This window comes from Anomaloglossus baeobatrachus, chromosome 10 (assembly GCF_048569485.1).
Source record: "Anomaloglossus baeobatrachus isolate aAnoBae1 chromosome 10, aAnoBae1.hap1, whole genome shotgun sequence".
Lineage (NCBI taxonomy): Eukaryota > Metazoa > Chordata > Amphibia > Anura > Aromobatidae > Anomaloglossus > Anomaloglossus baeobatrachus.
Window position 1 is genome coordinate 146,876,872 of NC_134362.1, and position 27,920 is coordinate 146,904,791.

General features: G+C 49.2%; 1 protein-coding gene across 4 annotated transcripts in view; it reads right to left on the bottom strand.

The window, feature by feature from the left end:
- Window positions 1-27,920, bottom strand: part of CHD9 (chromodomain helicase DNA binding protein 9) — a 365,799-nt gene that overhangs the window by 50,628 nt on the left and 287,251 nt on the right. For all 4 annotated transcript variants that reach the window (XM_075325725.1, XM_075325724.1, XM_075325727.1 and 1 more), the window contains 4 exons: window positions 14,208-14,250; window positions 13,567-13,786; window positions 11,128-11,330; window positions 6,719-7,582 (listed from right to left, as the gene is read on the bottom strand). In XM_075325725.1, the coding sequence (XP_075181840.1) occupies window positions 6,719-7,582; window positions 11,128-11,330; window positions 13,567-13,786; window positions 14,208-14,250 (1,330 nt within the window). The remainder of the gene's footprint in view (window positions 1-6,718; window positions 7,583-11,127; window positions 11,331-13,566; window positions 13,787-14,207; window positions 14,251-27,920) is intronic.

A 27,920-nucleotide genomic window follows, 5' to 3' on the forward strand; every position in this document is an offset into this window, starting at 1 on the left:
AAGCGCCGCCGCCGTAAAAGCGCGGTCGGCGCAAAGTCCCCGGCGCACTACAAGTCGCAGCTGCGCCGCCGCTCCAGGAGCGGTCGGCGCAGTAGTTCCCAACATGAAACGTCACTCAGCAAAGCTGCAGTGACCTAACCCCAGCGCACAGCGCTACTGTCCCCGGCGCACTATAACGCTCAGCAAGCCTGAGAGTGTCCGTGCCTGCCGGGGACACAGAGTACCTGAAAGTTGCAGGGCCTTGTCCCTGAACGGCACTCCCGCTCCAAATCCAGCAGGTTCTATGGGTCTGTGGATGGAGCCCGGCCCCAGGGCTTGGGGGCCGGCAAGATCCCACTTCCACAGAGCCCTCCAGGGGATGTGGAAGGAAAACAGCATGTGGGCTCCAGCCTCTGTACCAGCAATAGGTACCTCAACCTTACAAGCACCACCGCGGGTGAGAAGGGAGCATGCTGGGGGCCCCATATGGGCCCTCTTTTCTTCCATCCGATATAGCCAGCAGCTACTGCTGACTACAAACAGTGGAGCTATGCGTGGATGTCTGACCTCCTTCGCACAAAGCAGAAAAACTAGTGAGCCAGTGATCCCACTGGGGGTGTATAGCCAGAAGGGGAGGGGCCTTACACTTTTTAGTGTAATTGCTTTGTGTGGCCTCCGGAGGCAGTGCTATACACCCAATCGTCTGGGTCTCCCAATAGAGCGACGAAGAAACGACCCCTTCCTACAGGTGGGCAACCGCCGCCTGAAGGACTCGCCTACCTAGACTGGCATCTGCCGAAGCATAGGTATGCACCTGATAGTGTTTTGTGAAGGTGTGCAGACTAGACCAGGTAGCTGCCTGACACACCTGCTGAGCCGTAGCCCGGTGTCGCAATGCCCAGGACGCACCCACGGCTCTGGTAGAATGGGCTTTCAGCCCCGAAGGAAGAGGAAGCCCCGAAGAACGGTAGGCTTCAAGAATCGGTTCCTTGATCCACCGAGCCAAAGTTGACTTGGAAGCCTGCGAAACCTTACGCTGGCCAGCGACCAGGACAAAGAGCGCATCTGAACGGCGCAGGGGCGCCGTGCGAGACACGTAGAGCCGGAGTGCTCTCACTAGATCTAATGAATGCAAATCCTTTTCACACTGGTGAACTGGATGAGGGCAAAATGACGGTAAGGAGATATCCTGATTGAGATGAAAAGGAGATACCACCTTAGGAAGAAACTCCGGGATAGGACGCAGAACCACCTTATCCTGGTGAAAAACCAGGAAAGGGGATTTGCATGACAGCGCTGCAAGCTCCGACACTCTTCGGAGTGAGGTAATTGCCACAAGAAAAGCCACCTTCTGCGAAAGACGTGATAAAGAAACATCCCTCAGCGGCTCGAAAGGTGGTTTTTGAAGAGCCATTAACACCCTGTTAAGGTCCCAGGGTTCCAGCGGACGCTTGTAGGGTGGAACTATGTGGCAAACTCCCTGCAGGAACGTGCGGACCTGCGGAAGCCTTGCCAGGCGCTTTTGAAAAAATACTGAGAGCGCCGATACTTGTCCTTTGAGAGAGCCGAGTGACAAACCCTTGTCCATTCCGGATTGAAGGAATGAAAGAAAAATGGGTAAGGCAAAAGGCCAGGGAGTAAAGCCCTTATCAGAGCACCAGGACAAGAAGATCCGCCACGATCTGTAATAGATCTTGGCGGACGTTGGTTTCCTGGCCTGTCTCATAGTGGCAATGACATCCTGCGATAAACCCGACGACGCTAGGAGCCAGGACTCAATGGCCATACAGTCAGGTTGAGGGCCGCTGAATTCAGATGGAAAAACGGGCCTTGTGACAGCAGGTCTGTGCGGTCTGGAAGCGCCCACGGCTGACCCACCGTGAGATGCCACAGATCCGGGTACCACGATCGCCTCGGCCAATCTGGAGCGACGAGAATGGCGCGACGACAGTCGGATCTGATCTTGCGTAACACTCTGGGCAACATCGCCAGAGGAGGAAATACATAAGGGAGTCGAAACTGCGACCAATCCTGAACTAACGCGTCCGCCGCCAAAGCTCTGTGATCTTGAGACCGTGCCATGAAGGCCGGGACCTTGTTGTTGTGCCGTGACGCCATGAGATCGACGTCCGGTGTTCCCCAGCGGCGACAGATCTCTCGAAACACGTCTGGGTGAAGAGACCATTCCCCCGCATCCATGCCCTGACGACTGAGAAAGTCTGTCGTGACCACAGCCCAGGATGGGGGCAGGAAGGATTTTCCCTGTGATAGAGAAGTGGGAAGAAGCCACCACTGAAGAGAGGTTTTGGCTGCAAGGGAAAAGAGACGTTCCTGTCGAGGGACGTCGACCTCCTGTCCCATTTGCGGAGAATGTCCCATTGGAGTGGGCGCAGATGAAACTGCGCGAAGGGCACTGCCTCCATTGCTGCCACCATCTTCCCCAGGAAGTGCATGAGGCGCCTCAAGGGGTGTGACTGGCCCCGAAGAAGAGATTGCACCCCTGTCTGCAGCGAAAGCTGTTTGTCCAGCGGTAGCTTGACTACCGCTGAGTGAGTATGAAACTCCATCCCGAGGTAAGTCAGTGATTGGGTCGGTGTCAACTTGGACTTTGGGAAGTTGATGATCCACCCGAACCGCTGGAGAGTCTCCAGAGCGACGGTCAGGCTGTGTTGACACGCCACCCGGGAGGGTGCCCTGACTAGGAGATCGTCTAAGTAAGGGATTACCGAGTGGCCCTGAGAGTGTAGGACCGCCACAACGGATGCCATGACCTTGGTGAAGACCCATGGGGCTGTCGCCAGGCCGAAAGGCAGTGCCACGAACTGAAGGTGTTCGTCCCCGATGGCGAAACGCAGGAAGCGTTGATGCTCGGGTGCGATCGGCACATGGAGATAAGCATCCTTGATGTCGATTGATGCTAGGAAGTCTCCTTGTGACATCGATGCGATGACCGAGCGGAGAGATTCCATCCGAAACCTTCTGGTGCTCACATGCCTGTTGAGCAGTTTGAGGTCCAGAACGGGACGGAATGATCCGTCCTTCCTTGGCACCACGAACAAGTTGGAGTAGAAGCCGTGACCATGTTCCTGAGGGGGAACGGGAATCACCACTCCTTCCGACTTCAGAACGCCCACAGCCTGAAAAAGAGCGTCGGCCCGAGATGGGGGCGGAGAAGTTCTGAAGAAATGAGTCGGAGGACGAGAGCTGAACTCTATCCTGTAACCGTGAGACAGAATGTCTCTCACCCATCGGTCTTGGACATGTGGCCACCAGGCGTCGCAAAAGCGGGAGAGCCTGCCACCGACCGAGGATGCGGTTCGGGGAGGCCGAAAGTCATGAGGAGGCCGCCTTGGAGGCAGCGCCTCCGGCGGTTTTTTGGGGGCGTGACTTAGACCGCCACGCATAAGAGTTCCTCTGGCCCTTCTCTGGCCTGTTGGATGAGGAGGATTGGGACTTGGCTGAGGGCCGAAAGGACCGAAACCTCGGTTGTATTTTCCGTTGCTGAGGTCTCTTCGGTTTTGACTGGGGTAAGGACGAGTCCTTTCCCTTGGATTCCTTAATAATTTCATCCAATCGTTCGCCAAACAATCGGTCGCCAGAAAACGGCAAACCGGTTAAGAACTTCTTGGAAGCAGAGTCTGCCTTCCATTCGCGTAGCCACATGGCCCTGCGGACTGCCACCGAATTAGCGGATGCTACCGCTGTACGGCTAGCAGAGTCCAGGACGGCGTTCATGGCGTAGGACGAAAAAGCCGACGCCTGAGAAGTCAAAGACGCAACTTGCGGAGCAGAGGTACGTGTGACCGCATTAATCTCAGACAGACAAGCTGAGATAGCTTGGAGTGCCCACACGGCTGCAAAGGCCGGGGCAAAAGACGCGCCTGTGGCTTCATAGATGGATTTCACCAGGAGCTCTATCTGCCTGTAAGTGGCATCCTTGAGCGATGAGCCATCTGCAACTGATACTACAGATCTAGCCGCCAGTCTAGAGACTGGAGGATCCACCTTGGGACATTGAGCCCAACCCTTAACTACGTCAGAGGGGAAGGGGTAACGTGTATCATTAAGGCGCTTAGTAAAGCGCTTGTCCGGAAATGCTCTGTGCTTCTGGACAGCATCTCTGAAGTTAGAGTGATCGAAAAAGGCACTCCGTGTACGTTTGGGAAACCTAAACTGGTGTTTCTCCTGCTGCGAAGCCGACTCCTCTATAGGTGGAGTTGGGGGAGAAAGATCTAGCACCTGGTTGATGGACGCTATAAGGTCATTTACTATGGCGTCCCCTTCAGGTGTATTAAGATTGAGAGCAACGTCAGGTTCAGAGCCCTGAGCTGCGACGTCCGCCTCATCCTCCAGAGAGTCCTCAAGCTGAGACCCCGAGCAGCGTGAGGACGTCGGGGAAGATTCCCAGCGAGCCCGCTTAGCCGGTCTGGGACTGTGGTCCGTGCCGGAGTCCTCCACGTGAGACCTAGGGGCGACCCCGGGAGCACGCTGCGGCGCAGACCGAGAGGGGCCTGGAGGCGATGATCCAACAGTGCCCGGGGCCTGTGTAAGGACCGGTCTGGACTGCAAGGCTTCCAGTAGCTTGGCAGACCATTTGTCCATAGACTGAGCCATGGATTGTGAAAGCGACTCAGAGTTTCTCAGCAAAAACTGCAAACTCTGTCCCTGCCGCCTGGACAGGGAAAGCAGGAGGGTCTGCCTGAGCCGAGGGGCCCACTAGTGCCCGAGGCTCCGGCTGAGCAAGTGCAACAGGGGTCGAGCATTGCTCACAGTGAGGGTAGGTGGAACCTGCAGGTAACATTGCCGCACAAGAGGTACAGGTTGCAAAAAAACCCTGTGCCTTAGCGCCCTTGCTCCTTGTGGACGACATGCTGTTGTCTCCTAGGAGAGTGATCACTGAGGGTATATAGCCAAAAGCAAAACAACCCGGCCGAACAGAGAAAATATATACAAATATATATATATATATATATATATATATATATATATATATACTCCGGCACCCTAGGGGGACCAGCACCGGGTGACCGGTGTGGCTTACCGACCGCCCAAAGCGGTGTGTGTCCACCAGATTCCCTGCCTTAGGTCTCCCAGAGCTGCAGAGCTCGTTCCTGAAATCCTCCACCGGCAGAATGTGTGTAAAAATGGCTGCCGGAGCTCTCAGGGGAGGAGGGAGCCGTGGGCGGCGACTAGAAAAGTGCGGGAATCTGGTGCCCCACAGTGATCAGTGAGGGGGGGGAGGAAACCTAAAGTATGCTCCAGCCCTCACTGCCGACGTCAGGTCGACCGTCCCGCCCTTACCCCTGACTGGCAGGCCCGGGGGCGGGAGTTATGGTACTAGGCCGCAATGAAGCCGGGGACTAAATTTAATACCGCGGCCGACAAACAGGCGCGGTCGGCGCGGAAGTCCCGGTCGTCACAAAACCAGCAGCTGCTGCAGCGTCTGTGAAACAAGCGCTCCATGCACCGTCCCCATGGGGACACAGAGTACCTTTAGATGCAGGGCCCTGTCCCTGAGGATACAAAGTCTCCTGTCCGGCAGATTCCCACAGGGGCTGCGGAGGGAGCCCGGTCCCAGTGAATGGATGACCGGTTAGGATCCCACTTCTCCCAGAGCCTCTAAGGGATGGTGAAGGAAAACGGCATGTGGCTCCAGCCTCTGTACCCGCAATGGGTACCTCAACCTTAACAGCACCGCCGACATTAGTGGGGTGAGAAGGGAGCATGCCGGGGGCCCTGTGGGGGCCCTCTTTTCTTCCAACCGATAAAATCAGCAGCTGCTGCTGACTAAAATGGGAGCATGAGTGGATGTGTGCCTCCTTCCACACAAAGCATAAAACTGAGGAGCCCGTGATGCACGGGAGGGTGTATAGGCAGAGGGGAGGGGTTACACTTTTTAAAGTGTAATACTTTGTGTGGCCTCCGGAAGCAGAAGCTATACACCCAATTGTCTGGGTCTCCCAATGGAGCGACAAAGAAAAAGGCAATCCCCATTAAAGCAAATCTGTCAGCAGGTTTTTGCTATGTAAGCTGAAACCAGCATAGCATAACACAGTGAATTTAGGGTTGCCTGTCTTGTCACAGTCCAGGTCAGTTGTTCATTTGCTATGTTTGGTTAAGCAGCAGGACTTATCATTGCTCGCACAACAATGTTACGCACACGACAGTCAGTCACGCCCCCTCCTCTGATTGACACCTCACTGTCAATGCTTAATCTCTATACAGAGCCTGGTGTAGGTGGGGACAGCTCTCTCAGCTCTGCTACATGACTAAATGTAAAACTTCTGATTGTGTCAGAACGGCTGCAGCCAGTAATCTAAGTCATACATTGTTGGATTCAGGATCTTTGTCTACATCATGCTTCTCTCAGATGCAATAGCAAAATCCTGCTGACAGATTCACATTAAGCCTCCCGCCACATTGGTGGTCCAATCCAGTCTTGTAGTGATAAGGGCTTGTCATTCATGTGACCGTTGAGGTCATTCATGTGACTGCTGAGGTCATTCACTGACGTTTGCATGTACAGCATGTGACTGCTAAGGTCAGTGATTGGCTGCAGGAGTCATATAAAATGGCAGGCCCGGTAGGGACCACTAGAGCGGTGGCGCATTCATTGAGTAATTCATGGTCAGTTCTTTACCGTCAAGAATTTCTTGCGCTTGGGATAAAATTACTAGAATTCTGGAGCATCAATTAAACATCAGAGCGATAACTTCCCAGCATTGTGCGCTCTACATACCACATTTTTGTCCATCTCCATCATCACTGTCACTGTCCTCGGAAGAAGACGATGAAGATGAAGAGGAGGAAGACGATGAGGATGATGATGAACACGAAGAGGAAGAAGAGGAAGAGCTGGATCCTGAGCGAGAGCAAGAAGAAGAGGAGGACGATGAGGAAGAGGAAGATCTGGATGAGCAAGAAGATCGGTTGGTGTCAGAGTCAGAGTCGGAGCTGGAGGCAGACCCTCGCTTGCTGATTCTTGGTTTTTTGGAAGTTAGGTTGGGTGTTAGCGGCTCGGTCCTTGCTGCCACCATTCGCCTGTCTGTCTCCGGCTTCACCACTGGCTTATGCTCTCCAGGCAGAAGCAATGGGCCATTACTGAGACTTACAGACTCAACCTTCAGCTTCATATGCTCTACAGCCAGTAAAGGAATCTCGTCCTTTCCATCTTCATCCTTCGCTTTGACCTCATCATTGGGGCTGCCTTTTAGGTCTTGTGTCCGAGACTGAGGAGTAAGAGGAGATGTAGATAATAGCAGCTGGCTTTGTGGTGCCGACAGCGGAGTAGAAGGCGTTCCTTTATTCTGGTTATAGTTTTTCTGAGATGCCATAAAGGAAAGTTCTGGATCCCGCAGAATGTGATAATCTGTTCTGCTCACACCATGTTTAGCAGCTCCGATTAATAGATCCCGATCATGTTTACCGCTCTCCCACCACACAGGTAAATCTGGGTTTGGTTGGCAAAGCTTAAGGCGCTCAAACAGCTGAGGATGGTGTATCGCCTGCTCACGGATCTTCCTCAGGAGCTCAATACGGTACAACGTTCTGGAGGCTCTCTCCTCTGTGATTGGCTGGATGGAGATGGAAGAGTCCGCTAGGTCTGAGATGTAAAATAACATATAATAAGGTTAGTTATATTATTCCCCAAAAGCATAAAAAGTCCTAAAAATAGTTCACTTTCTTATTTTAGTCAATACCATAGCAGAATTCATAGAAATGTGTCTTTAGTAAGTTAGCGATTAATTCAGGTGCTTAATATTAATGTATTTTGTTTTTTAAAGTATATAGATTTTTTTCGTATCATGTTGTAGTTTAAAAAAAAAAAAAAAATCTGTGATGATAATGAGACTGCGGAAAAGTCTTCTGTAAAGATAGGGAAGCATGAGTCTCTAGTATAAGACTTACAGGCCAGTGTGCAAACTGCAAGATTCCTGTTTTGTAGTATTTAACTCTAGATAGTGATATAAAATATTGGAGAAAAAAAAAATCTCAAGTTAAAAAAAACAAAAAAGCAGAAGTGGCACTCAAAGGTTCACATTGACAATAATGGTTTCCTTAATTTTAAGAGGTGATGCACACTTGAACAGAACCTGACTTGTTAATTATGGTGAGTAATTGACCTTTTATAATTTCCTTATCAGGTAATAGTCACTTAGTGAAAAAATCTTGATCTCTATGACAAGAGCCAGGGGAGGTGGCAAGTGTGAATAATCCATATGCTACTAATGTACACCTTCCTGGTACCAGCCTCCATACACACTAGATAGCTGTCAGCAGAAGGGTGTTTCGGATGCTTGTTCGGTCTTCATTTTGGCCGTCTCTCACTTACAGTCATGGCCAAAAGTTTTGAGAATGCTACAAATATTAATTTTTACAAAGTCTACTGCTTATGTTTTTCTAATGGCAATTTGCATATACTCCAGAATGTCATAAAGAGTGATCAGCTTAACAACAATTACTTGCAAAGTCAATATTGGCTAAGAAAATGAACTTTAACCCCCAAAGCACATTTCAACATCATTGCATTCCTGCCTTAAAAGGAGCAGCTAACATTGTTTTAGTGATTGTTCCATTAACACAGGTGTGGGTGTTGATGAGGACAGGGCTGGTGATCAATCAGTCATGATTAAGTAAGAATAACACCACTGGACACTTTAAAAGGAGGCTGGTGCTTGGTATCATTGTTTCTCTTCAGTTAACCATGGTTATCTCTAAAGAAACACGTGCAGCCATCATTGCTCTGCACAAAAATGGCCTCACAGGTAAGAGTATCGCAGCTACAAAGATTGCACCTCAGTCAACAATCTATCGTTCAAGAACTTCAAGGAGAGAGCTTCCATTGTTGCCAAAAAGGCTCCAGGGCGCCCAAGAAGGACCAGCAAACGCCAGGACCGTATCTTAAAACTGTTTCAGCTGCGGAATCGGACTACCAGCAGTGCTGAGCTAGCTCAGCAATGGCAGCAGGCTGGTGTGAGTGCTTCTGCACGCACTGTGAGGCGGAGACTGCTTGAGCAAGGCCTGGTTTCAAGGAGGGCAGCAAAGAAGCCACTTCTCTCCAGAAAAAACATCAGGGAACGACTGATATTCTGCAAAAGGTACAGGGAGTGGACTGCTGAGGACTGGGGTAAAGTCATTTTCTCAGATGAATCCCCTTTTCGATTGTTTGGGACATCTGCAAAACAGCTTATTAGGAGAAGAGGTGAGCGCTACCACCAGTCTTGTCTCATGCCAACTGTTAAGCATCCTGAAACGATTCATGTGTGGGGTTGCTTCTCAGCCAAGGGAATCGGCTCACTCACTGTCTTGCCTAAAGACACAGCCATGAATAAAGAATGGTACCTGAATGTCCTCCAAGAGCAACTTCTCCCAACTGTCCAAGAGCAGTTTGGCGCCCAACAATGCCTTTTCCAGCATGATGGAGCACCTTGCCATAAAGCAAAGGTGATCACTAAATGTCTCATGGAACAAAACATAGAGATTTTGGGTCCATGGCCTGGAAACTCCCCAGATCTTAATCCCATTGAGAACTTGTGGGCAATCATCAAGAGACGGGTGGACAAACAAAAACCAACAAATTCTGGCAAAATGCAAGCATTGCTTATGCAAGAATGGACAGCTATCAGTCAGGATTTGGTCCAGAAGTTGATTGAGAGCATGCCAGGGAGAATTGCTGAGGTCCTGAAGAAGAAGGGTCAACACTGCAAATATTGACTTGCTGCATTAACTCATTCTAACTGTCAATATAACCTTTTGGTACTCATAATATGATTGCAATTATATTTCTGTATGTGATGTAAACATCAGACAAACACAATTAAAAACCAGAGGGCAACAGATCATGTGAAAAAATAATTTTGGTGCCATTCTCTAAACGTTTGGCCATGACTGTATACAGGAGCGCTCTTTCAGTTCAGCGTTCACTCTTCAGCATGAAATCTGCAGCCTATGCATTTGGATAGGAGATTTGTAACTCTACTCACATGTATTGGGAAATGTCCAGTCTGCAAAGTAACCGTACTGTATATACTCGTGTGTAAACCAACTTGTTCGGCACATTTTTTATGCTGAAAAAGCCCATCCTCGGCTTATACTCTAGTTCCCTCGGTGTCCTCTTACTTGCTTCTTGCAGACCGCAGGCACTTAGACCCCCTCAATTATTTCAACCGCCACACGGGGCCGCTGCTGCCGTCGGCACTTTACTTCAGTTGAATGATTTGCTGCTCCTGTAGTAATGTGCCCCATCCTTGTGTCCATTCAACAAGACACAAGGATGGGGCACAATACTACAGAAGACAAGGATGGACACATTACTAAAGGGCACAAGAATGGGCACATTGCTACAGGGCATAAGGATGTGCACATTACTACAGGGCACAAGGTTGGGGCATATTACTACAGGAGACAAGGATGGGGCATATTACTATAGGGAACAAGGATGGGCACATTGCTACAGGGCACAAGGATGGGGCACATTACTACAGGGCACAAGGATGGGCACATTACTACAGGAGACAAGAATGGGCATATTTCCAAAGGAGACGAGGATAGGACACATTACTACAGGGCATAAGGATGGGCACATTACATTTTACTAATATCTATTTTTATTTTTGAATTTTACCAGCATCTGCTGCATTTCCTACCCTAAGCTTATACTCCAGTCACTAGATTTTCACAGTTTTTTGCAGTAAAATTAGGTGCCTTGGCTTATATTCGAGTATAAATGGTAATCTGTTCTGGAAATCACTTAACTCTTTTAGAAATTACAAGGATTAGCATTATTGAAAAGCAGCAGGATTCATTGTCCTGGGAATCTATTACACATCTGCAGCAGATCCTCAGTAAAAAGTCTCAGATTTCTGCCGCGGATGTGAAGTCGTGTGAACACACCCATACAGTACATTTTATTTTAAGTACACAACTAAAACTGAAGATAAAGTATTCCTTGTACACGCTTTCATCATGATCTAAAGCTGACCGATCACACATTTCCACTTTTGATCCAACATTGCCACCATTGATGTAACACACTATATTTGTTGAATGAAACACTTGGAAGAATTCTGTATTGTACGTCTATTGGGATGAATAAGCTTCAGAAATATCCCAGGCCATGTCTGTGCAGAGTTTACGCTAAAAACACACCTTCTTTAGAAGGCAGGCGGCACACCCGTCGGCACATTGCTATAAAGGCATAAAGGTACTTCTCAAGGCTCTCATCTGTCTTCTTATGGAGTCTTGCCATAGCTCGAAACTTGGTCCAATCAAACTGTCCTCGTCCCGGATCAAACACCACCCCGAACGTGGAAACTACGCGGTAAAAGTCAGCTTCCTCCCTTCGAGTCCATCTAGAAGAGAATGTGTGTACAACCATGGAAGGAAAGAAAGACCACATTAATGTCTGTCACTAATTAGATCTGATAACATTAGTGTCTGGTTCACTCTGGAAACCAAAAAGTGACTCCGGGTCTAATCTGTGAAATGTTACATCAGAAGATTCTACCAGAATGAAGCTGCTGAAGTACTTGTTCACAGCTCTAAGCTGAAGCTGACCTGTAGACCTCCTCAGCTTTCCCAACAACAGCTAATAAAAAAAGAAGACTAAGGGGACAGCTAGTGTTCAGCCAACAGCTATCTCTCAGCCAAGCCCCCCAATCTTCTCTATGAGAAAGCCACAAGCAGACTCCTCTGGTGGCAGCTTATCTTGCCAAAAAGAAAAAAGATCATCAGTCCGAACTCTTACACAACGGAGGAATAGTGAGGGGCCCCAATACATATCAGACTGTTGGAAGAGCCGCTGACATCAGCTGACAATAGTCCCCATGAGCATGGGGGCCTTAAAGGGGTATTCTCAAATTGTCTGTTGAGCAGCTAAGAGCAGTGCAGCCTCCTCACTTCCTGGTTTCTACTTGGGCGGGCTCTTCTCGTTGCGTGACAGATTTGGTCAATAGTATAACTATAGTATTAGTATAAAGCTCCACTATATTCAGCTATCAGTGGTTTGGTCTAAGGGGTACTTCTCACATAGCGAGATCGCTAGCGAGATCACTGCTGAGTCACATGTTTTGTGACGCACCAGTGACCTCATCAGCGATCTCGTTATGACACTAAGCAGAGACCTGGCCCCTGCTGTGAAATTGCTGATCATTACACACTGTTCTGTTTCATTTTTTGCTTGTTGGTCTCCCGCTGTGCAGCACACATCGGTGTGTTTGACGGTGGGAGACCAATGAGCACCGACACTGTGTAAGCAGCGTACGCTGGTAACCAGGATAAATATCGGGTAACTAAGCAAAGTACTTTGCTTGGTTATCCAATATTTACCTTGGTTACCAGCGTACATCGCTTAGCACTGGCTCCTTGCACACGTAGACAAGGTAAATATCGGGTTACTAAGCAAAGCGCTTTGCTTGGTTACCCGATATTTACCTTGGTTACCAGCATGCACTACTTAGCACTGGCTCCTTGCACACGTAACCAGGGTACACATCGGGTAACTAAGCAAAGTGCTTTGCTTAGTTACTCGATATTTACCTTGGTTACCAATAGCAGAGTCGCTGGTGGCTGGTGAGATCTGCCTGATTGACAGCTCACCAGCGACCATATAGCGACGCACCAGCAATCCTGACCAGGTCATATCGTGGTCGGAATCGCTGGTACGTAGTTTAGTGAGACGGTACCCTAAGTCTACACTGTTATCACTGTATTTACACATAGGAATAATGGGGAATTTGAGCAAGCATGCAGCACTGACACGGAGCAGAGAACCCATGATTAGGAGACCCGCTCTCCGGGCTGGTAATATTTGCGAGAGAAGGAGATGAAGGGAGGTGGGCAAATAATCGCTTTATAGAAATCAATAGGCTGGGAACAGCTGTCATGGATTTTAAGAGTTATCTCCACTCCTGGTATGCAACTGCTGCGCATTCTCAGTGAGGCTCAGGGAGGACACTGGAGACTGAACTCCATGGAAACGAGCTGTACACTATAAAAGATAAAAGCCCTCATTGCAAAAGAATGACAGCAGGTATAAAAAGAAAATCATTTGCAAATTTGCTTATTTTCATACTGTCTGACTAATTAAAGTAATTTAAGGACTTGAGAAAACCCCTTCAAATTGCATTGTGATTATTAGCAACTTCATCACGTGGTGCTGAAATGCTGGAAGTTTACAATCTGTGTTCAAAACTGAGAGAATCATGACTGCAAAAATGTCTGTGACCTAGCTTTCGGTATATGAAGGAGCTCTAGGCATGGCTTCTCAGAGCTAGAGATCAGAAACCCCAACTAATAACGTCTTCTGGCATGTCTCAAACACAAGTCAAAAACTATTCAGTATAAATAATATTAATTATTCATTCACCCTTAGGCCTCTTCTGTATTTAGCATTTTTTGGCAGTTCTCGTTTAGGTAAATGTCCATTCTCTGCACCTCCGGGACCTGTTCCAGCTTCATCTAAAAATATTCTGCGTTGTGGAATTCTGAATAGAAATAAACTCTTACAGACCTCTACCTAAAACCTCCCCCTGCAGGGTATAATGTGGAGCAACCGTAGAATAATCACACATGGAATTTTTCACCAACCTTTGCTGCCTTTCAATTTTTGCGGCTACTTTTGGATTCAGGGAAACATCTTCATACGGTGTTTGTGTCACAGGTGCGTGAACAGGAAACATAGGGGGGATTTGTTGAACCTGCCTAAATTTGGTGGTGCGCTGGAATGTTGTTATGAGTCGCCGTAGACGGGTGGTCAGGGCCGACTGCGTGGGCCAGTAGCTTTTGTCTCCCTCCAGCACCTGCACATCTGTTAAAATGAGGCAAGAAAAATGAAGAAATTTCCCTAAGATTTATCTCCACCATATCCTAAATTTTCTATAATTGCATAAAGAGCTACAATTTCTATCATGGTTTCCTTTTCAATGATGCATTATAACTTTCTGAAATTGGAATTGCCCTTTAAGGAAGGTGAATTCAGGCAGCAGGAGAAAAGCAGGTTTAAATACCGCGCCAAACCACAGTAATGCAGATGAAATTAATAGATCTCTTTTCTTTATTTTCACAGGTCTACGCGTTTCAAGGACATATCCGTCCTCTTCCTCAGGACAAATGCAGAGAATACTATGAGAATACTATATAATACTATACTTTAAGGAAGGTGGGCAGAAGGGTATTTTGGGTAGAATTTTCCACTACCTTCGATGAAAACACAGAAACCAATTTCTTACCTCCATCGGCTATCACCAGGTCACCAGGAGAGGACGCATCATCCTACAGGGAGGAAAACAAGCAGTGAAGAGTCCTGGTTTAATATCATCCAGTTTAATGTTAATGCTGCGCAAGTCTTTTGCAGGATAGGGAACGTCCCACGCAGCGACTGCCAAATAATGCTCCAGAATGGACATCATTCTGAATACTAGTTATTGCTTGTATGGTATAGGCAGGCAAAACTGATTTTGACCTACCAAACATTAAAGGTCATCTGTAGATTATATACAGTGGAACCTTGGTTAACGAGAACAATCCGTTCTGGGAGTGTGCTTGTAAACCAAGTTACTCGTCTAGCACGACTTGTGCAATGTCGCATCCTGGTTCCCTATTGCGCCATTCCACACATATACACACGCACACACACACACACACACACACACAAATATTATATTCACCTTACCCTCCGTTCCCTCGGTGGCCTCCTGGTTCTTGTAGTCCGCATCCAGTAACCATCGCGACCGATTCAGGAGCTTCCGCTGTTAGCGCTTCAGCAGCAGACGTCATACGCAGGAGCGGCTTGCCTCTGATTGGCCAGCGCACTGATGTCAAAGTAATGAGCCGCTAGCCTGATTGGTCAGCGCGCTGCCTTTGAGAAGCTCTGACGGCAGAAGCCCCTGCATCGTCGCGATGATTACTGGATACACATACCTGCGGACTACAAGAACCAGGAGGCCGTCGAGGGAATGGAAGGTAAGGTGAGCATAATATATATATATGTGTGTGTGTGTGTCTGTTTGTATGTACTGCAAGAGCGGGTCAGAGCACGGTGAAAGTACAGAACCGGAAGTGTGTGCGGTGAGTAATTGCTCGTACGGCAAAGTTTGCTCGAAAACTGAGTTACAAATTTACAGCAAGCTTTGCTCATATAGCGAAATACTCACACATCAAGTAACTCAGAAACCGAGGTTCCACTGTGTATAATATATGTGTGTAAAATGTGTGTGTTTAAATCACCCAGTTTTCCCCCTCAAATATTAAGAGAAAAAATAAAAAGGTTGCTGAATCGTTGTGTCTGAAAAAGTCCAATCTATCAAAATGTTAACACAGTTAAAGCATACGTTAAACACCACCAAAAAAAAAAAGAGTAGCTGGAATGCTAGAGTTGCCATTTTTTTGGGCGCTGCACTTCCCCCTCCAAAAAAATAAAACGTAATGAAAGATCAAAACGTCATATGTACCCTAAAATGGTATCAGTAAAAAATATCGGCTCAGGGCGCACATAACAAGCCCTCACACAGCTTTATGGATGGAACAATGAACAAATGGCAAAAAATAGCAACAAACAAAATTATTTACTTTTGCAAATTTCACCTTTTTTTTGAACCACTAAAATAATTGAATAAAAAAAGAAATTGGACAAGTTTAATGTTACCATAATCATAATGAAATAGAAAATAATTTGGTCAGGTCTGTTTTTTTTTTTTTACAAAAAAGTGTGTAAAAACAACCCTCCCCCCCAAAACCCCCTCCCCAAAAAAAGAGAATTTTGTTTACTTAGCGTAAATTCTTTTTCTTATAGTTCCGTATTAGGAGACCCAGACCATGGGTGTTTAGCTTCTGCCTCCGGAGGACACACAAAGTACTACACGTAAAAGTGTAGCTCCTCCCTCTGAGCTTATACACCCCCTGGAGAACCAGATCTAGCCAGTTTAGTGCAAAAGCTGAAGGAGCATAGCCACCCACAAGTAGAACCGAGCAAGAACCGGAACAACCGGAGACTCTGTCCATGACAACAGCCGGTAATAACACACGGAACAAGAAAATTGCCAACAGGCAACAGGGAGGGAGCTGGGTCTCCCAATACGGAACTATAAGAAAAAGAATTTACGGTAAGTAAACAAAATTCTCTTTTTCTTTATCGTTCCTATGGGAGACCCAGACCATGGGATGTTCCAAAGCTGTCCCTGGGTGGGAATAAACAGAAAAAACTAAGAAGTAGGCGGAGCCTAACTTCACAAGTGGGCGACAGCCACCTGAAGGATGCGTCTGCCCAAGCTCGCATCTGCCGAAGCATGAGCATGCACTTGGTAGTGCTTTGAAAAGGTATGCAGGCTAGTCCAAGTGGCAGCCTGACAGACTTGTTGAGCCGTAGCCTGGTGCCTGAAAGCCCAAGAGGCACCGACAGCTCTGGTCGAGTGTGCTTTGAAAAGCTTGAGAGGTGCACCGCCTAAGCGCAGCGGTGCGAGACACATAAATCCGGAGAGCACACACCAGATCCAGAGAATGCAGCGCTTTCTCAAAGCGATGAACAGGGGCCGGACAGAAGGAAGGCAAGGAAATGTCCTGGTTAAGGTGGAAGGGAGAGACCACCTTAGGAAGAAAGTCCGGAGTCGGACGGAGAACTACCTTGTCTTTGTGAAAAAACAAAAAAGGTGACTCCGAGGAGAGCGCAGCCAAATCAGAGACTCTCCTGAGAGAAGTTATGGCAACTAGAAAGGCCACCCTTTGAGAAAGACGATTCAAAGAAACCTCCCTAAGGGGCTCAAAAGGGGGTTTCTGCAATACCGTGAGGACCAAGTTAAGGTCCCAGGGATCCAAGGGCCGCCGATAAGACGGAATGATGTGAGACGCGCCTTGCATGAAGGTGCGGACCTGAGCCAGCCGGGCGAGACGCCGCTGGAACAGCACTGATAGAGCTGAGACTTGTCCCTTGAGAGAGTTGAGGGACAGTCCTAGCTGCAGACCGGACTGTAAAAAAGACAGAAGGGTCGGCAACGAGAATGGCCAAGGAGGATGGCCGGAAGAGCGACACCAGGACAGGAAAATTTTCCAAGTCCTGTGATAGATCTTGACGGAGGAAGACTTACGGGCCCGAGTCATAGTGGAGCTGACTTCAGGAGGAATACCAGAAGCCGTCAAAATCCAGGACTCAAGAGCCACGCCGTCAAATTGAGTGCCGCAGAATTCGGGCGGAAAAACGGACCTTGCGAGAGTAGGTCTGGACGATCCGGAAGATGCCACGGCATCTCTACGGACAGTTGGAGCAGGTCCGGATACCAAGCTCGCCTGGGCCAGTCCGGTGCAATGAGGATGACTCGACGGCCCTCTATTCTGATCTTGCACATGACTCTGGGCAAGAGAGCTAGAGGGGGAAACACGTAGGACAGACGAAACTGGGACCAATCCTGAACCAGAGCGTCCGCGGCGAAGGCCTGAGGATCGTGGGAGCGAGCCACATAAACCGGAACCTTGTTGTTGTGACGGGATGCCATTAGGTCCACGTCCGGAGTGCCCCAGTTGCGACAGATTGACTGAAACACTGCCGGGTGCAGGGACCACTCGCCACCATCCACGGTTTGACGGCTGAGATAATCTCCCAGTTTTCTACGCCTGGGATGTGGACTGCGGATATGGTGGACTTGGAGTCCTCCGCCCCTTGAAAAATGCGTTGGACCTCCAACATTGCCAGGCGGCTGCGTGTCCCGCCTTGGTGATTGATGTAGGCAACCGCTGTCGCGTTGTCTGACTGGACTCGAATGTGCCTGCCCGCCAACAGGTGGTGAAAGGCTAGGAGAGCTAGAAGCACAGCTCTGGTTTCCAGCACATTGATTGAAAGGGCTGACTCGGACGGAGTCCAAGTGCCCTGTGCTCTGTGGTGGAGATATACCGATATATATATCTGATGTCGAAGGACGCCAGGAAATCCCCTTGGGTCATAGAGGCAATGACTGATCGCAGAGACTCCATGCGAAAATGCCGCACCCGCTTGCTGAGAAGCTTGAGATCCAGGATGGGCCGGAAGGTACCGTCCTTTTTTGAAAGTAGGACGAGATTTGAGTAAAAACCTCTGAACCGTTCTCGAGCAGGAACTGGTACAATCACACCGTTTGCCTGCAAGGATGCCACGGCCTGTGAGAAGGCGGCGGCCTTGGAGCAGGGGGGAGTTGAGCGAAAAAATCTGTTTGGCGGGCTGGAAGAGAATTCTATCCTGTAGCCGTGAGATATGATGTCTCTCACCCACTGATCGGAGACTTGCTTTAACCAAGCGTCGCCAAAGTGGGAGAGCCTGCCACAGACTGAGGACGTGGCTGGAGCGGGCTGAGAGTCATGAGGAGGCTGCCTTAGTGGCAGAACCTCCTGCGGACTTCTGCGGACGCGCTTTTGTGCGCCAGTTGGATTTCTGATCCTTAGCTGAGTTAGCGGACGAGGCGGAAGGCTTAGAGGATGACCAGTTGGAGGAACGAAAGGAACGAAACCTCGATTGATTCCTACCCTGGGCGGGTTTCCTGGTCTTGGTTTGTGGCATGGAAGTACTCTTCCCGCCAGTAGCTTCCTTAATGATTTCATCCAGCTGTTCACCAAACAGCCGTGAACCAGAAAAAGGAAGCCCAGCAAGAAACTTCTTGGAAGAAGAATCTGCCTTCCACTCTCGAAGCCACAAAATCCTGCGGATAACAAGGGAATTAGCTGAAGCCACCGCAGTGCGGTGAGAAGCCTCTAGCATGGCAGACATGGCATAAGATGAAAAAAGCTGAAGCCTGAGAGGTTAAGGTAACCATCTCAGGCATAGATTCCTTGGTGAGGGAATGCATCTCCTCCAGAGAAGCAGAGATGGCTTTGAGAGCCCACACTGCTGCAAAAGTCGGGGAAAACGCGGCCCCCGCAGCTTCATACACAGATTTGGCCAAAAGGTCAATCTGACGGTCAGTGGAATCCTTAAGTAAGGTGCCGTCAGCCACCGACACAACGGTCCGGGCTGAGAGTCTAGACACCGGAGGGTCTACCTTTGGGGAGTGAGACCACTCCTTGACCACCTCAGGTGGAAATGGAAACCGATCATCAGAACCACGCTTTGGAAAGCGTTTGTCAGGGCAGGCCCTGGGCTTGGTCACAGCGGTCTGAAAACTGGAGTGGTTAAAGAACACACTCTTCACTCTCTTAGGCGAGGTAAACTGATGTTTTTCTGCCAAAGAGGGTTGCTCCTCTGAGACTGGCGGATTGAGATCCGGCACAGAATTAATAGAAGCAATCAAGTCACTAAGATCTGAGTCACCCTCAGAGAAATCGATGGGATACATAGCCTCCGAGCCACCCGTGAGGGCATCCTCCTCATCTTGCGAGTCAGCTCTTGAGACAGAGCCGTGGGATGAGGAGGGGGAGGAAACCCTGCGCCTTCTCTTAGAAGGATGGGGTCTGGGACCTGATGATGAATCCTCTGTGAGCTCTGATGGACGGAGATCAGAGGATAGGAATCCTCTGTCAAGAGTATTAGAGGCACCCTGTGAGGAGGGCTGATGCATATTCATCAAAGTCCTGGACAAAAGTCCCATGGACTCAGCAAATGACTGGGATATGGACCTAGAAAAGGACTCTACCCAGGCCGGGGGTTCAGCCACAGGTGCAGCAGCAGCCTGAGAGACCACTGGGGGTGAGACTCCAGGCTGTGGCACCGCCAAGTTAGAGCAACCATCACAGTGTGAACAGGTGCTCGGCTCAGGCAGCAGGAGCTTACATGCAGTGCATACTGAATAAAGCTTTGGAGCCTTGCTCCTTGTGTGAGACATGCTGCTGGAGTGGGGGCTTTGCAGAGAATGAACCCCAGGGAGAATATACAGAGGTCCACAACCGGAGAGCGGCTGTGGCTTACCAAACCGCTTGGCGCGGTGTTGTGTGCCCTCCAGATCCCGAAGCCCGGTCCCCCAGTGCACAGCACCTCAGCAGAGATGCAGAGTGCAGAATGTCCCAGAGCAGAGTGAACTCTGCGTGAGAAATGGCCGCCGGAGCAAGGAGAGGGGGCGGGACTAGGGCGCGTTCCTATAGGAGAGCGGGAACTGGAGGGCTATAGAGACCTGCAGGGGAGGAGGGACACCCCAGCAGTGGGGAGTGTCCCTCCCCTGTGTAGAACGGCCGCTGGGAGGAGCCGAGCCTGTCCCTCTGCATGAGTGACATGCGAGGGCAGGAAAACGAAACTAGGCCTCCGGCGAAGCCGGGGCCTAAATTTAAGCGGCGAGGCCGACAAGCAGGCACCGTCGGCGCGGTTCTCAGGCAAAAGCTAGAGAACCCGCCGGAAAAGGCAAAATAATTATATACAGCATACTCTCCCCATACAATAAAGAACCGGGACCCCCAACACATAAACGTCTCAGGTACTTAGCTGCTGAGACGCAGGGCCAGGTCCCTGGGGATGAGTGCTCCGGTCCAACAGGATCCTCAAGGGGCTGTGGATGGAGACCGGACTCCTGCCAGGCATGGAGACCGTGCTGGCTCCCACTTCAAGCCAGAGCCCAGGAGGGATGGTGAAGGAGCGCGGCATGTAAGGCTCCAGCCTTGGAAATCAACCTTAACAACACCGCCGACACAGTGGGGTGAGAAGGGACATGCCGGGAGTCCAGACTTGGACCCGCTTTTCTTCAAACTCTTTCCAAAAATCAAACAAATCAGATGAGAATGCATGTGTGGATGTATGCCTCCTGAACACAAAGCGATAAACTGGCTAGATCTGGTTCTCCAGGGGGTGTATAAGCTCAGAGGGAGGAGCTACACTTTTAACTGTAGTACTTTGTGTGTCCTCCGGAGGCAGAAGCTAAACACCCATGGTCTGGGTCTCCCATAGGAACGATAAAGAAAATAAATAAAGCAGAACTTTTTTTTCCTGGTAATTACAATGCACAATTATTTTCCCCATTTTTCCAGTATATTGTGTGATAAAATAAATTAAGTCATTCAAAACTGAAACTCGTTCCGCATTAAAACAAACATATATAACTGTTAGGCCCTGTGCGCACTAGGCATGCGGTTTGCTGCAGTTTGAAGCGGTTTTACCGCGGTATTGCCGCGGTTTTGCCACGTGCGGGTTGGTACATGTGTTTTATTGCATTCAATGTAATAAAGCACATTGAAAAAAAAAACCAAAACGGATTTTTGTGTACTCACCGTAAAATCGTTTTCTCTTAGCCATCATTGGGGGACACAGGACCATGGGTGTTATGCTGCTTATCCATAGGAGGACACTAAGTAGGTGCAAAGATGTTAGCTCCTCCCCTGCAGTATATACCCCCTGGCTCAGCCAGGCTACTTCAGTTTTAGTACACAAGCAGTAGGAGAACAAGTAACAAAAAAACGTGAGTGAATACTTATAACAAAAAAGTACTGAGACAGAAAAAAGCTAAGGCCCAACAGGGCAAAAGGGAGGGTGCTGTGTCCCCCAATGATGGCTAAGATAAAACGATTTTACGGTGAGTACACAAAAATCCATTTTTCTCTGACGCCTCATTGGGGGACACAGGACCATGGGACGTCCTAAAGCAGTCCATGGGTGGGTAAACAATAAACAAAGCAACCCAAGGACTAGGAACCAGTCCCAGATAGCAAGGAGCGCCTACTGAGATAGGTACTCCACTATTGTTTGCAGAATTTTCCTACCTAGGTTCGCCTCAGCCTGGGTATGGACTCAGTAATGCTTTGAAACAGTATGTAGGCAAGACCAGGTCGTAATATCTGAGAGCCCTCACAAGGTCTAGTGAATTTAGAACCCTTTCCACCCTATGGACTGGGTGTGGACAAAAGGAAGGCAGAACAATGTCCTCGTTCATATAAAACGGGGAAGTAACCTTTGGAAGAAAATCCGGAAGGGGGTGTAGAACCACCTTGTCCTGATGAAAGATCAGAAAGGGTTCGTGGCAAGAGAGTGCTGCCAGTTCCGAAACTTGTCTGATGGATGTAATCGCCACTAAGAATGTTACCTTCCAGGAGAGAAGAGCAAGAGAAGATTCCTTAAGAGGGGACCTCTGGATACCGTCCAAAACGAGATTGAGGTCCCATGGGTCCAGCGACCGTTTATACAGGGAAACTAGATGGGAAACACCCTTGAGGAAAGTCTTGACTTGCGGATTGCAAGCTAGGCGGTATTGATAGAATATTGAGAGAGATGAAACCTGCCCCTTAACCCCTTCACGACCGCGGGCCGTAAAATTACGTCCTATTTTAACGTGACTTAACGACCAGGGACGTAATTTTACGGCCTAAACTTCATTTGATTGCCGTGGCCATAGCAACGGCTTTCAAATGATGTCCCCTGCTGTTTCTTACAGCAGGGGACCTTTGCTTGACCCCAGGGGGGCGGCATCGCCACCCCCTATCGACGATCGATGTGATTGGCTGTTCAAATCTGAACTGCCAACCACATCGATCGCACTAATTTCGGCAAAAATAATGCCCGAATTAGTGCGATCCTGTGAGATCCAGCTATGAGATGCCGCAGCTGCAGCAGCATATCATAGGTGGACCTCAAACATGCCGCCCCCAGCCCCTGCAGCACTGATTGGAGCGATCGTGCTATGACGCGCAATCGCTCCAATCAGTGTGCAGTGGGGCGGTCTGATCTGCCGGTGGCCGTCCTCCCCAGGCCTGTGCTGGCCTGTGAGCCCTCCCCCAACATGTCTGCAGCGTGGAGTGGCTGGTACTTTTGGTACCACGCCACCGCTGCTGCTGCCGCCGCCGCCTCTGATGTCTCCGCCGCTGCAGCTCTAATGGTAAGTATTCCGCTCCCTGCGCGCTCCCGTGAAGGCCCCTGCGCGCTCCCGTGAAGGCCCCTGCCCGTGCCCCCCCCCGATCTGCCCCCCTACGCCCCGATCTGCCCCCCCCCGGCATCCCGATCTGCTACCACCGCTGCTGCTGCAAAGTGAGTACTGTGCTCACTTTGCAGCCCGTGCGCGCTCCCGTGGTGCCCCTGCGCGCTGCCGTGATAGCCCCTGCCGTGCCCCCCCCGCGATCTGCTCCCCCCAACCACCACCCCCCCCCCCCCCGACATCCCGATCCGCTCCCCCCGCGATCTGACTGCCTCCCCCATTATTTCTATTCTGCTTCTGCAGCTCCCTCTCCGGTCTCCCCCTCTGCTCTCCCCCCCTCCCCCTCTGCTCTCACCCCCCTGCTCTCACCCCTCCCCCTCTGCTCTCACCCCCCCCCCCCCCTCTCCCCCTCTGCTCTCCCCCGACGTCCTCTTACCTGTCTTCACCGGCCTGATCACATCTGCGTCCATCGCTGGGTCCTTCCTGGGCATTCTGCTGATCTGCCTGCTGCTCCTGTAAAGCTGTCCATCTCTCTGCCATCTGTTCCTCTGCAGCTCTTCTGGTCAGTGATCCTCCTGCTAGTCCTGTGGGTACTGTGAGTATAACTTTTTTTTTTTTTTTTTCCGTATCCCCTGTCCATTTTTACACCTCATCCGTCCGTGCGTCCCGCCAAGCGCTGATCAGGGATGCAGATAACGGATCTGCATCCCTGCTCAATTTTTGGCGTGACTTTTTTCCGTATCCCCGACGCTTTTTGTATCGCATCCGTCCGTGCGTCCCGCCAAGCGCTGATCAGGGATGCAGATAACGGATCGGCATCCATGGTCAATTTTTGGCGTGACTTTTTTTTCCGTATTCACGACGCTTTTTGTATCGCATCCGTCCGTGCGTCCCGCCGAGCGCTGATCAGGGATGCAGATAACGGATCGGCATCCCTGCTCAATTTTTGGCGTGACTTTTTTTCCGTATCCCCGACGCTTTTTGTATCGCATCCGTCCGTGCGTCCCGCCAAGCGCTGATCAGGGATGCACATAACGGATCGGCATCCATGGTCAATTTTTGGCGTGACTTTTTTCCGTATTCACGACGCTTTTTGTATCGCATCCGTCCGTGCGTCCCGCCGAGCGCTGATTAGGGATGCAGATAACGGATCGGCATCCCTGCTCAATTTTTGGCGTGACTTTTTTCCGTATTCACGACGCTTTTTGTATCGCATCCGTCCGTGCATCCCGCCGAGCGCTGATTAGGGATGCAGATAACGGATCGGCATCCCTGCTCAATTTTTGGCGTGACTTTTTTCCGTATTTGCGACGCTTTTTGTATCGCATCCGTCCGTGCGTCCCGCCAAGCGCTGATCAGGGATGCACATAACGTATCTGCATCCATGGTCAATTTTTGGCGTGACTTTTTTTTTTACGTATCCCCGACGCTTTTTTTTATCGCATCCGACCGTGCGTCCTGCAGCAGCCGATCAGTGCACTGCGTCTGTGCGTTTGAAAAGTCAAATGGCGCTCCTTCTCTTCTGAGCCCCGCCATGCGCTCAAACAATTACTTTCCACCACATATGAGGTATCTGCGTACTCAGGAGAAAATGCACAATACGTTTTATGGTGCATTTTTTCCTGTTACCCTTGTGAAAAAAAAAGCTACCTAGTTGAAGCAACCGTTTTGTGGTAAAAAAAAAAAAATTCTTTTCACGGCTCAACGCTATAAACTTCTGTGAAGCCCCCAGGTGTTCAAAGTGCTCACCAAACATCTAGAAAAAATATTTGAGGGCTCTAGTTTCCAAAATGGTGTCACTTGTGGGGGAGCTCCACTGTTTAGGCACCATAGGGGGTCTCCAAACGTGACATGGTGTCCGCTAATGATTCCAACCAATTTTGCTGTCAAATGGCGCTCCTTCTCTTCTGAGCCCCGCCATGCGCCCAAACAATTACTTTCCACCACATATGAGGTATCTGCGTACTCAGGAGAAAATGCACAATACATTTTATGGTGCATTTTTTCCTGTTACCCTTGTGAAAAAAAAAGCTACCTAGTTGAAGCAACCGTTTTGTGGTAAAAAATTGTTTTTTTCTTTTCACGGCTCAACGCTATAAACTTTTGTGAAGCCCCCAGGTGTTCAAAGTGCTCACCAAACATCTAGAAAAATTATTTGAGGTCTCTAGTTTCCAAAATGGGGTCACTTGTGGGGGAGCTCCATTGTTTAGGCACCTCAGGGGGTCTTCAAACCCGACATGGCGTCCGCTAACAGGTGCAGCTAATTTTGCACTCAAAAATTCAAATGGCGCTCCTTGCCTTCCGAGCACTGCTGTGTGTCCAAACATTTGATTTCCACCACATATGAGGTATCTGCGTACTCAGGAGAAAATGCACAATACATTTTATGGTGCATTTTTTCCTGTTACCCTTGTGAAAAAAAAAGCTACCTAGTTGAAGCAACCGTTTTGTGGTAAAAAAAATTTTTTTTCTTTTCACGGCTCAACGCTATAAACTTTTGTGAAGCCCCCAGGGGTTCAAAGTGCTCACCAAACATCTAGAAAAATTATTTGAGGCCTCTAGTTTCCAAAATGGGGTCACTTGTGGGGGAGCTCCATTGTTTAGGCACCTCAGGGGGTCTTCAAACCCGACATGGCGTCCGCTAACAGGTGCAGCTAATTTTGCACTCAAAAATTCAAATGGCGCTCCTTGCCTTCCGAGCACTGCTGTGTGTCCAAACATTTGATTTCCACCACATATGAGGTATCTGCGTACTCAGGAGAAAATGCACAATACATTTTATGGTGCATTTTTTCCTGTTACCCTTGTGAAAAAAAAAGCTACCTAGTTGAAGCAACCGTTTTGTGGTAAAAATTTTTTTTTTTCTTTTCACGGCTCAACGCTATAAACTTTTGTGAAGCCCCCAGGGGTTCAAAGTGCTCACCAAACATCTAGAAAAATTATTTGAGGCCTCTAGTTTCCAAAATGGGGTCACTTATGGGGGAGCTCCATTGTTTAGGCACCTCAGGGGGTCTTCAAACCCGACATGGCGTCCGCTAATGAGTGCAGCTAATTTTGCGTTCAAAAATTCAAATGGCGCTCCTTCCCTTCCGAGCTCTGCCGTGCGCCCAAACAATTGATTTTTACCACATATGGGGTATCAGCGTACTCAGGAGAACATGCACAATAAATTGTAGGGTGCACTTTCTCTTTTCTCCCTTGTAAAAATGAAAATTTTATGGCTAAAGTAACATTTTTGTGTTAAAAAGTAAAATTTTCATTTTTTCCTTCCACATTGCTTTGGTTCCTGTGAAGCACCTAAAGGGTTAATAATCTTATTGGATGTGGTTTTGAGCAGTGTGAGGGGTGTAGTTTTTAGAATGGGGTCACTTTTGGGTATTTTCTGTCACCTCGGCCTCTCAAAGTCACTTCAAATGTGATGTGGTCCCTAAAAAAATTATTTTGTAAATTTTGTTGGAAAAATGAGAATTTGCTGATGACCTTTGACCCCTTCTAACTTCCTAACGGAAAAAAAATTTGTTTCGAAAATTGCGCTGATGTAAAGTAGACAAGTGGGAAATGTTATTTAGTAACTATTTTGTGTGACATATCTCTCAGATTTATGGGCATAAATTTTCAAAGTTTGAAATTTGCGAAATTTTCAAAATTTTCGCCAAATTTCCTAAATTTTCACAAATAAACGCAAAAAATATCGGCCTAAATTTACCACTGACATGAAGCACAATATGTCACGAAAAAACAATCTCAGAATCGCCAGGATCCGTTGAAGCGTTCCAGAGTTATAACCTGTCAAAGTGACACTGGTCAGAATTGCAAAAAATGGCCCGGTCATTAGGGTGTTTTAGTGGCCGGGGGTGAAGGGGTTAAGGGAGCTGAGGGCCAACCCCTTTTGCAACCTGACTGCAAAAAAAAAAAAAAAAGAAAAATCAAGAATTCTGGGGATCGCCAGAGGCATAAGTTGGACATTAGATTCCCTGCACTGGGAAAGGAAAGTTTTCCACATACGGTGGTAAATACGGGATGAAGGCCGGCTTTCGGGCACTGTACATGGTGGAGATGACCGCAGGAGAGAATCTCGCTCTTGTTAAAGTCCAGGTCTCAATGGCCAGGCCGTCAGCTTCAAAGCTCTGGAGTTCTGATGGGAAATGAGCCCTTGGGTCAGCAGGTCTGGGATGCTTACGAGGCGCCATAAGCAATTGTACTAATTCGGCATACCAGGTGCACCTGGGCTAGTCCGGTGCTATTAGTATCACCGGGACTCCTTCTGCCTTGATCTTCCTGATCACTCGAGGCAGTAGGGGCAGAGGCGAAAAACATGTAAGGCAGACGGAAACGACTTCAGGAGACTAGAGCATCCGCGCCAATGGGCTGTGGATCACATGACCTGGCTAAGAACGCGGTTACCTTTGCGTTCAACCTTGAGGCCATTAGATCCACGTCTGGTGTACTCCAGTGAGTGCAGATGTGTGGGAACACTTCTGGGTGGAGAAACCACTCACCGGCGGCCAGGGCTTGGCGACTTAGAAGGTCCGCCGCCCAGTTCTCTACACCCGGTATGTGTAACGCTAAAAAACACGGACCCCCGTCGATTAGTCCCAGGTGAGGATCCTGAGGACCTCGAGATAAGCTGTCTTGCTGCTAGTACCTCCCTGCCGATTGACATAGGCCACAGCTGTTGCATTGTCCAATTGGACCCGAATAAAACGACCTGCTAGCAGAAGGGGGGAATGACCTGAGCGCGAGAAGATCGCGCTGATTTCAGGATGATTTCTGGGAAGGGAAGACGCAACGTCCCGAAGCAGTGTGGAGCCAGCACGCTGCTCCCCAGACTAAGAGTCTGGCGTCCGTGGTCAGGAGTAGCCAGTCCACTTGGGGGAGAAAAACTCCTTCTCGATATGGAAGAGGACTGAAGCCACCAGCAAAGCGCATACCTGACTGAAGGTGTCAGGTGAAAAGTTCGTCCAAGGAAAAGGGGCTCTTGTCCCAGGCAGCTAGAAGCGCAAGCTGCAGTGGGCGGTGGTGTGGCTAAGCGAGCAGCACTGCCTCTATAGCCGCCGCTATCCTACCTAGCACTCTCATACTGAATCGTATAGAGCGAGAGGAGTACGTAGAGGGCAGTGTACCGCTTGTTGTAGAGCGGTCGCCTTGTCTTGAGGGGAAAAT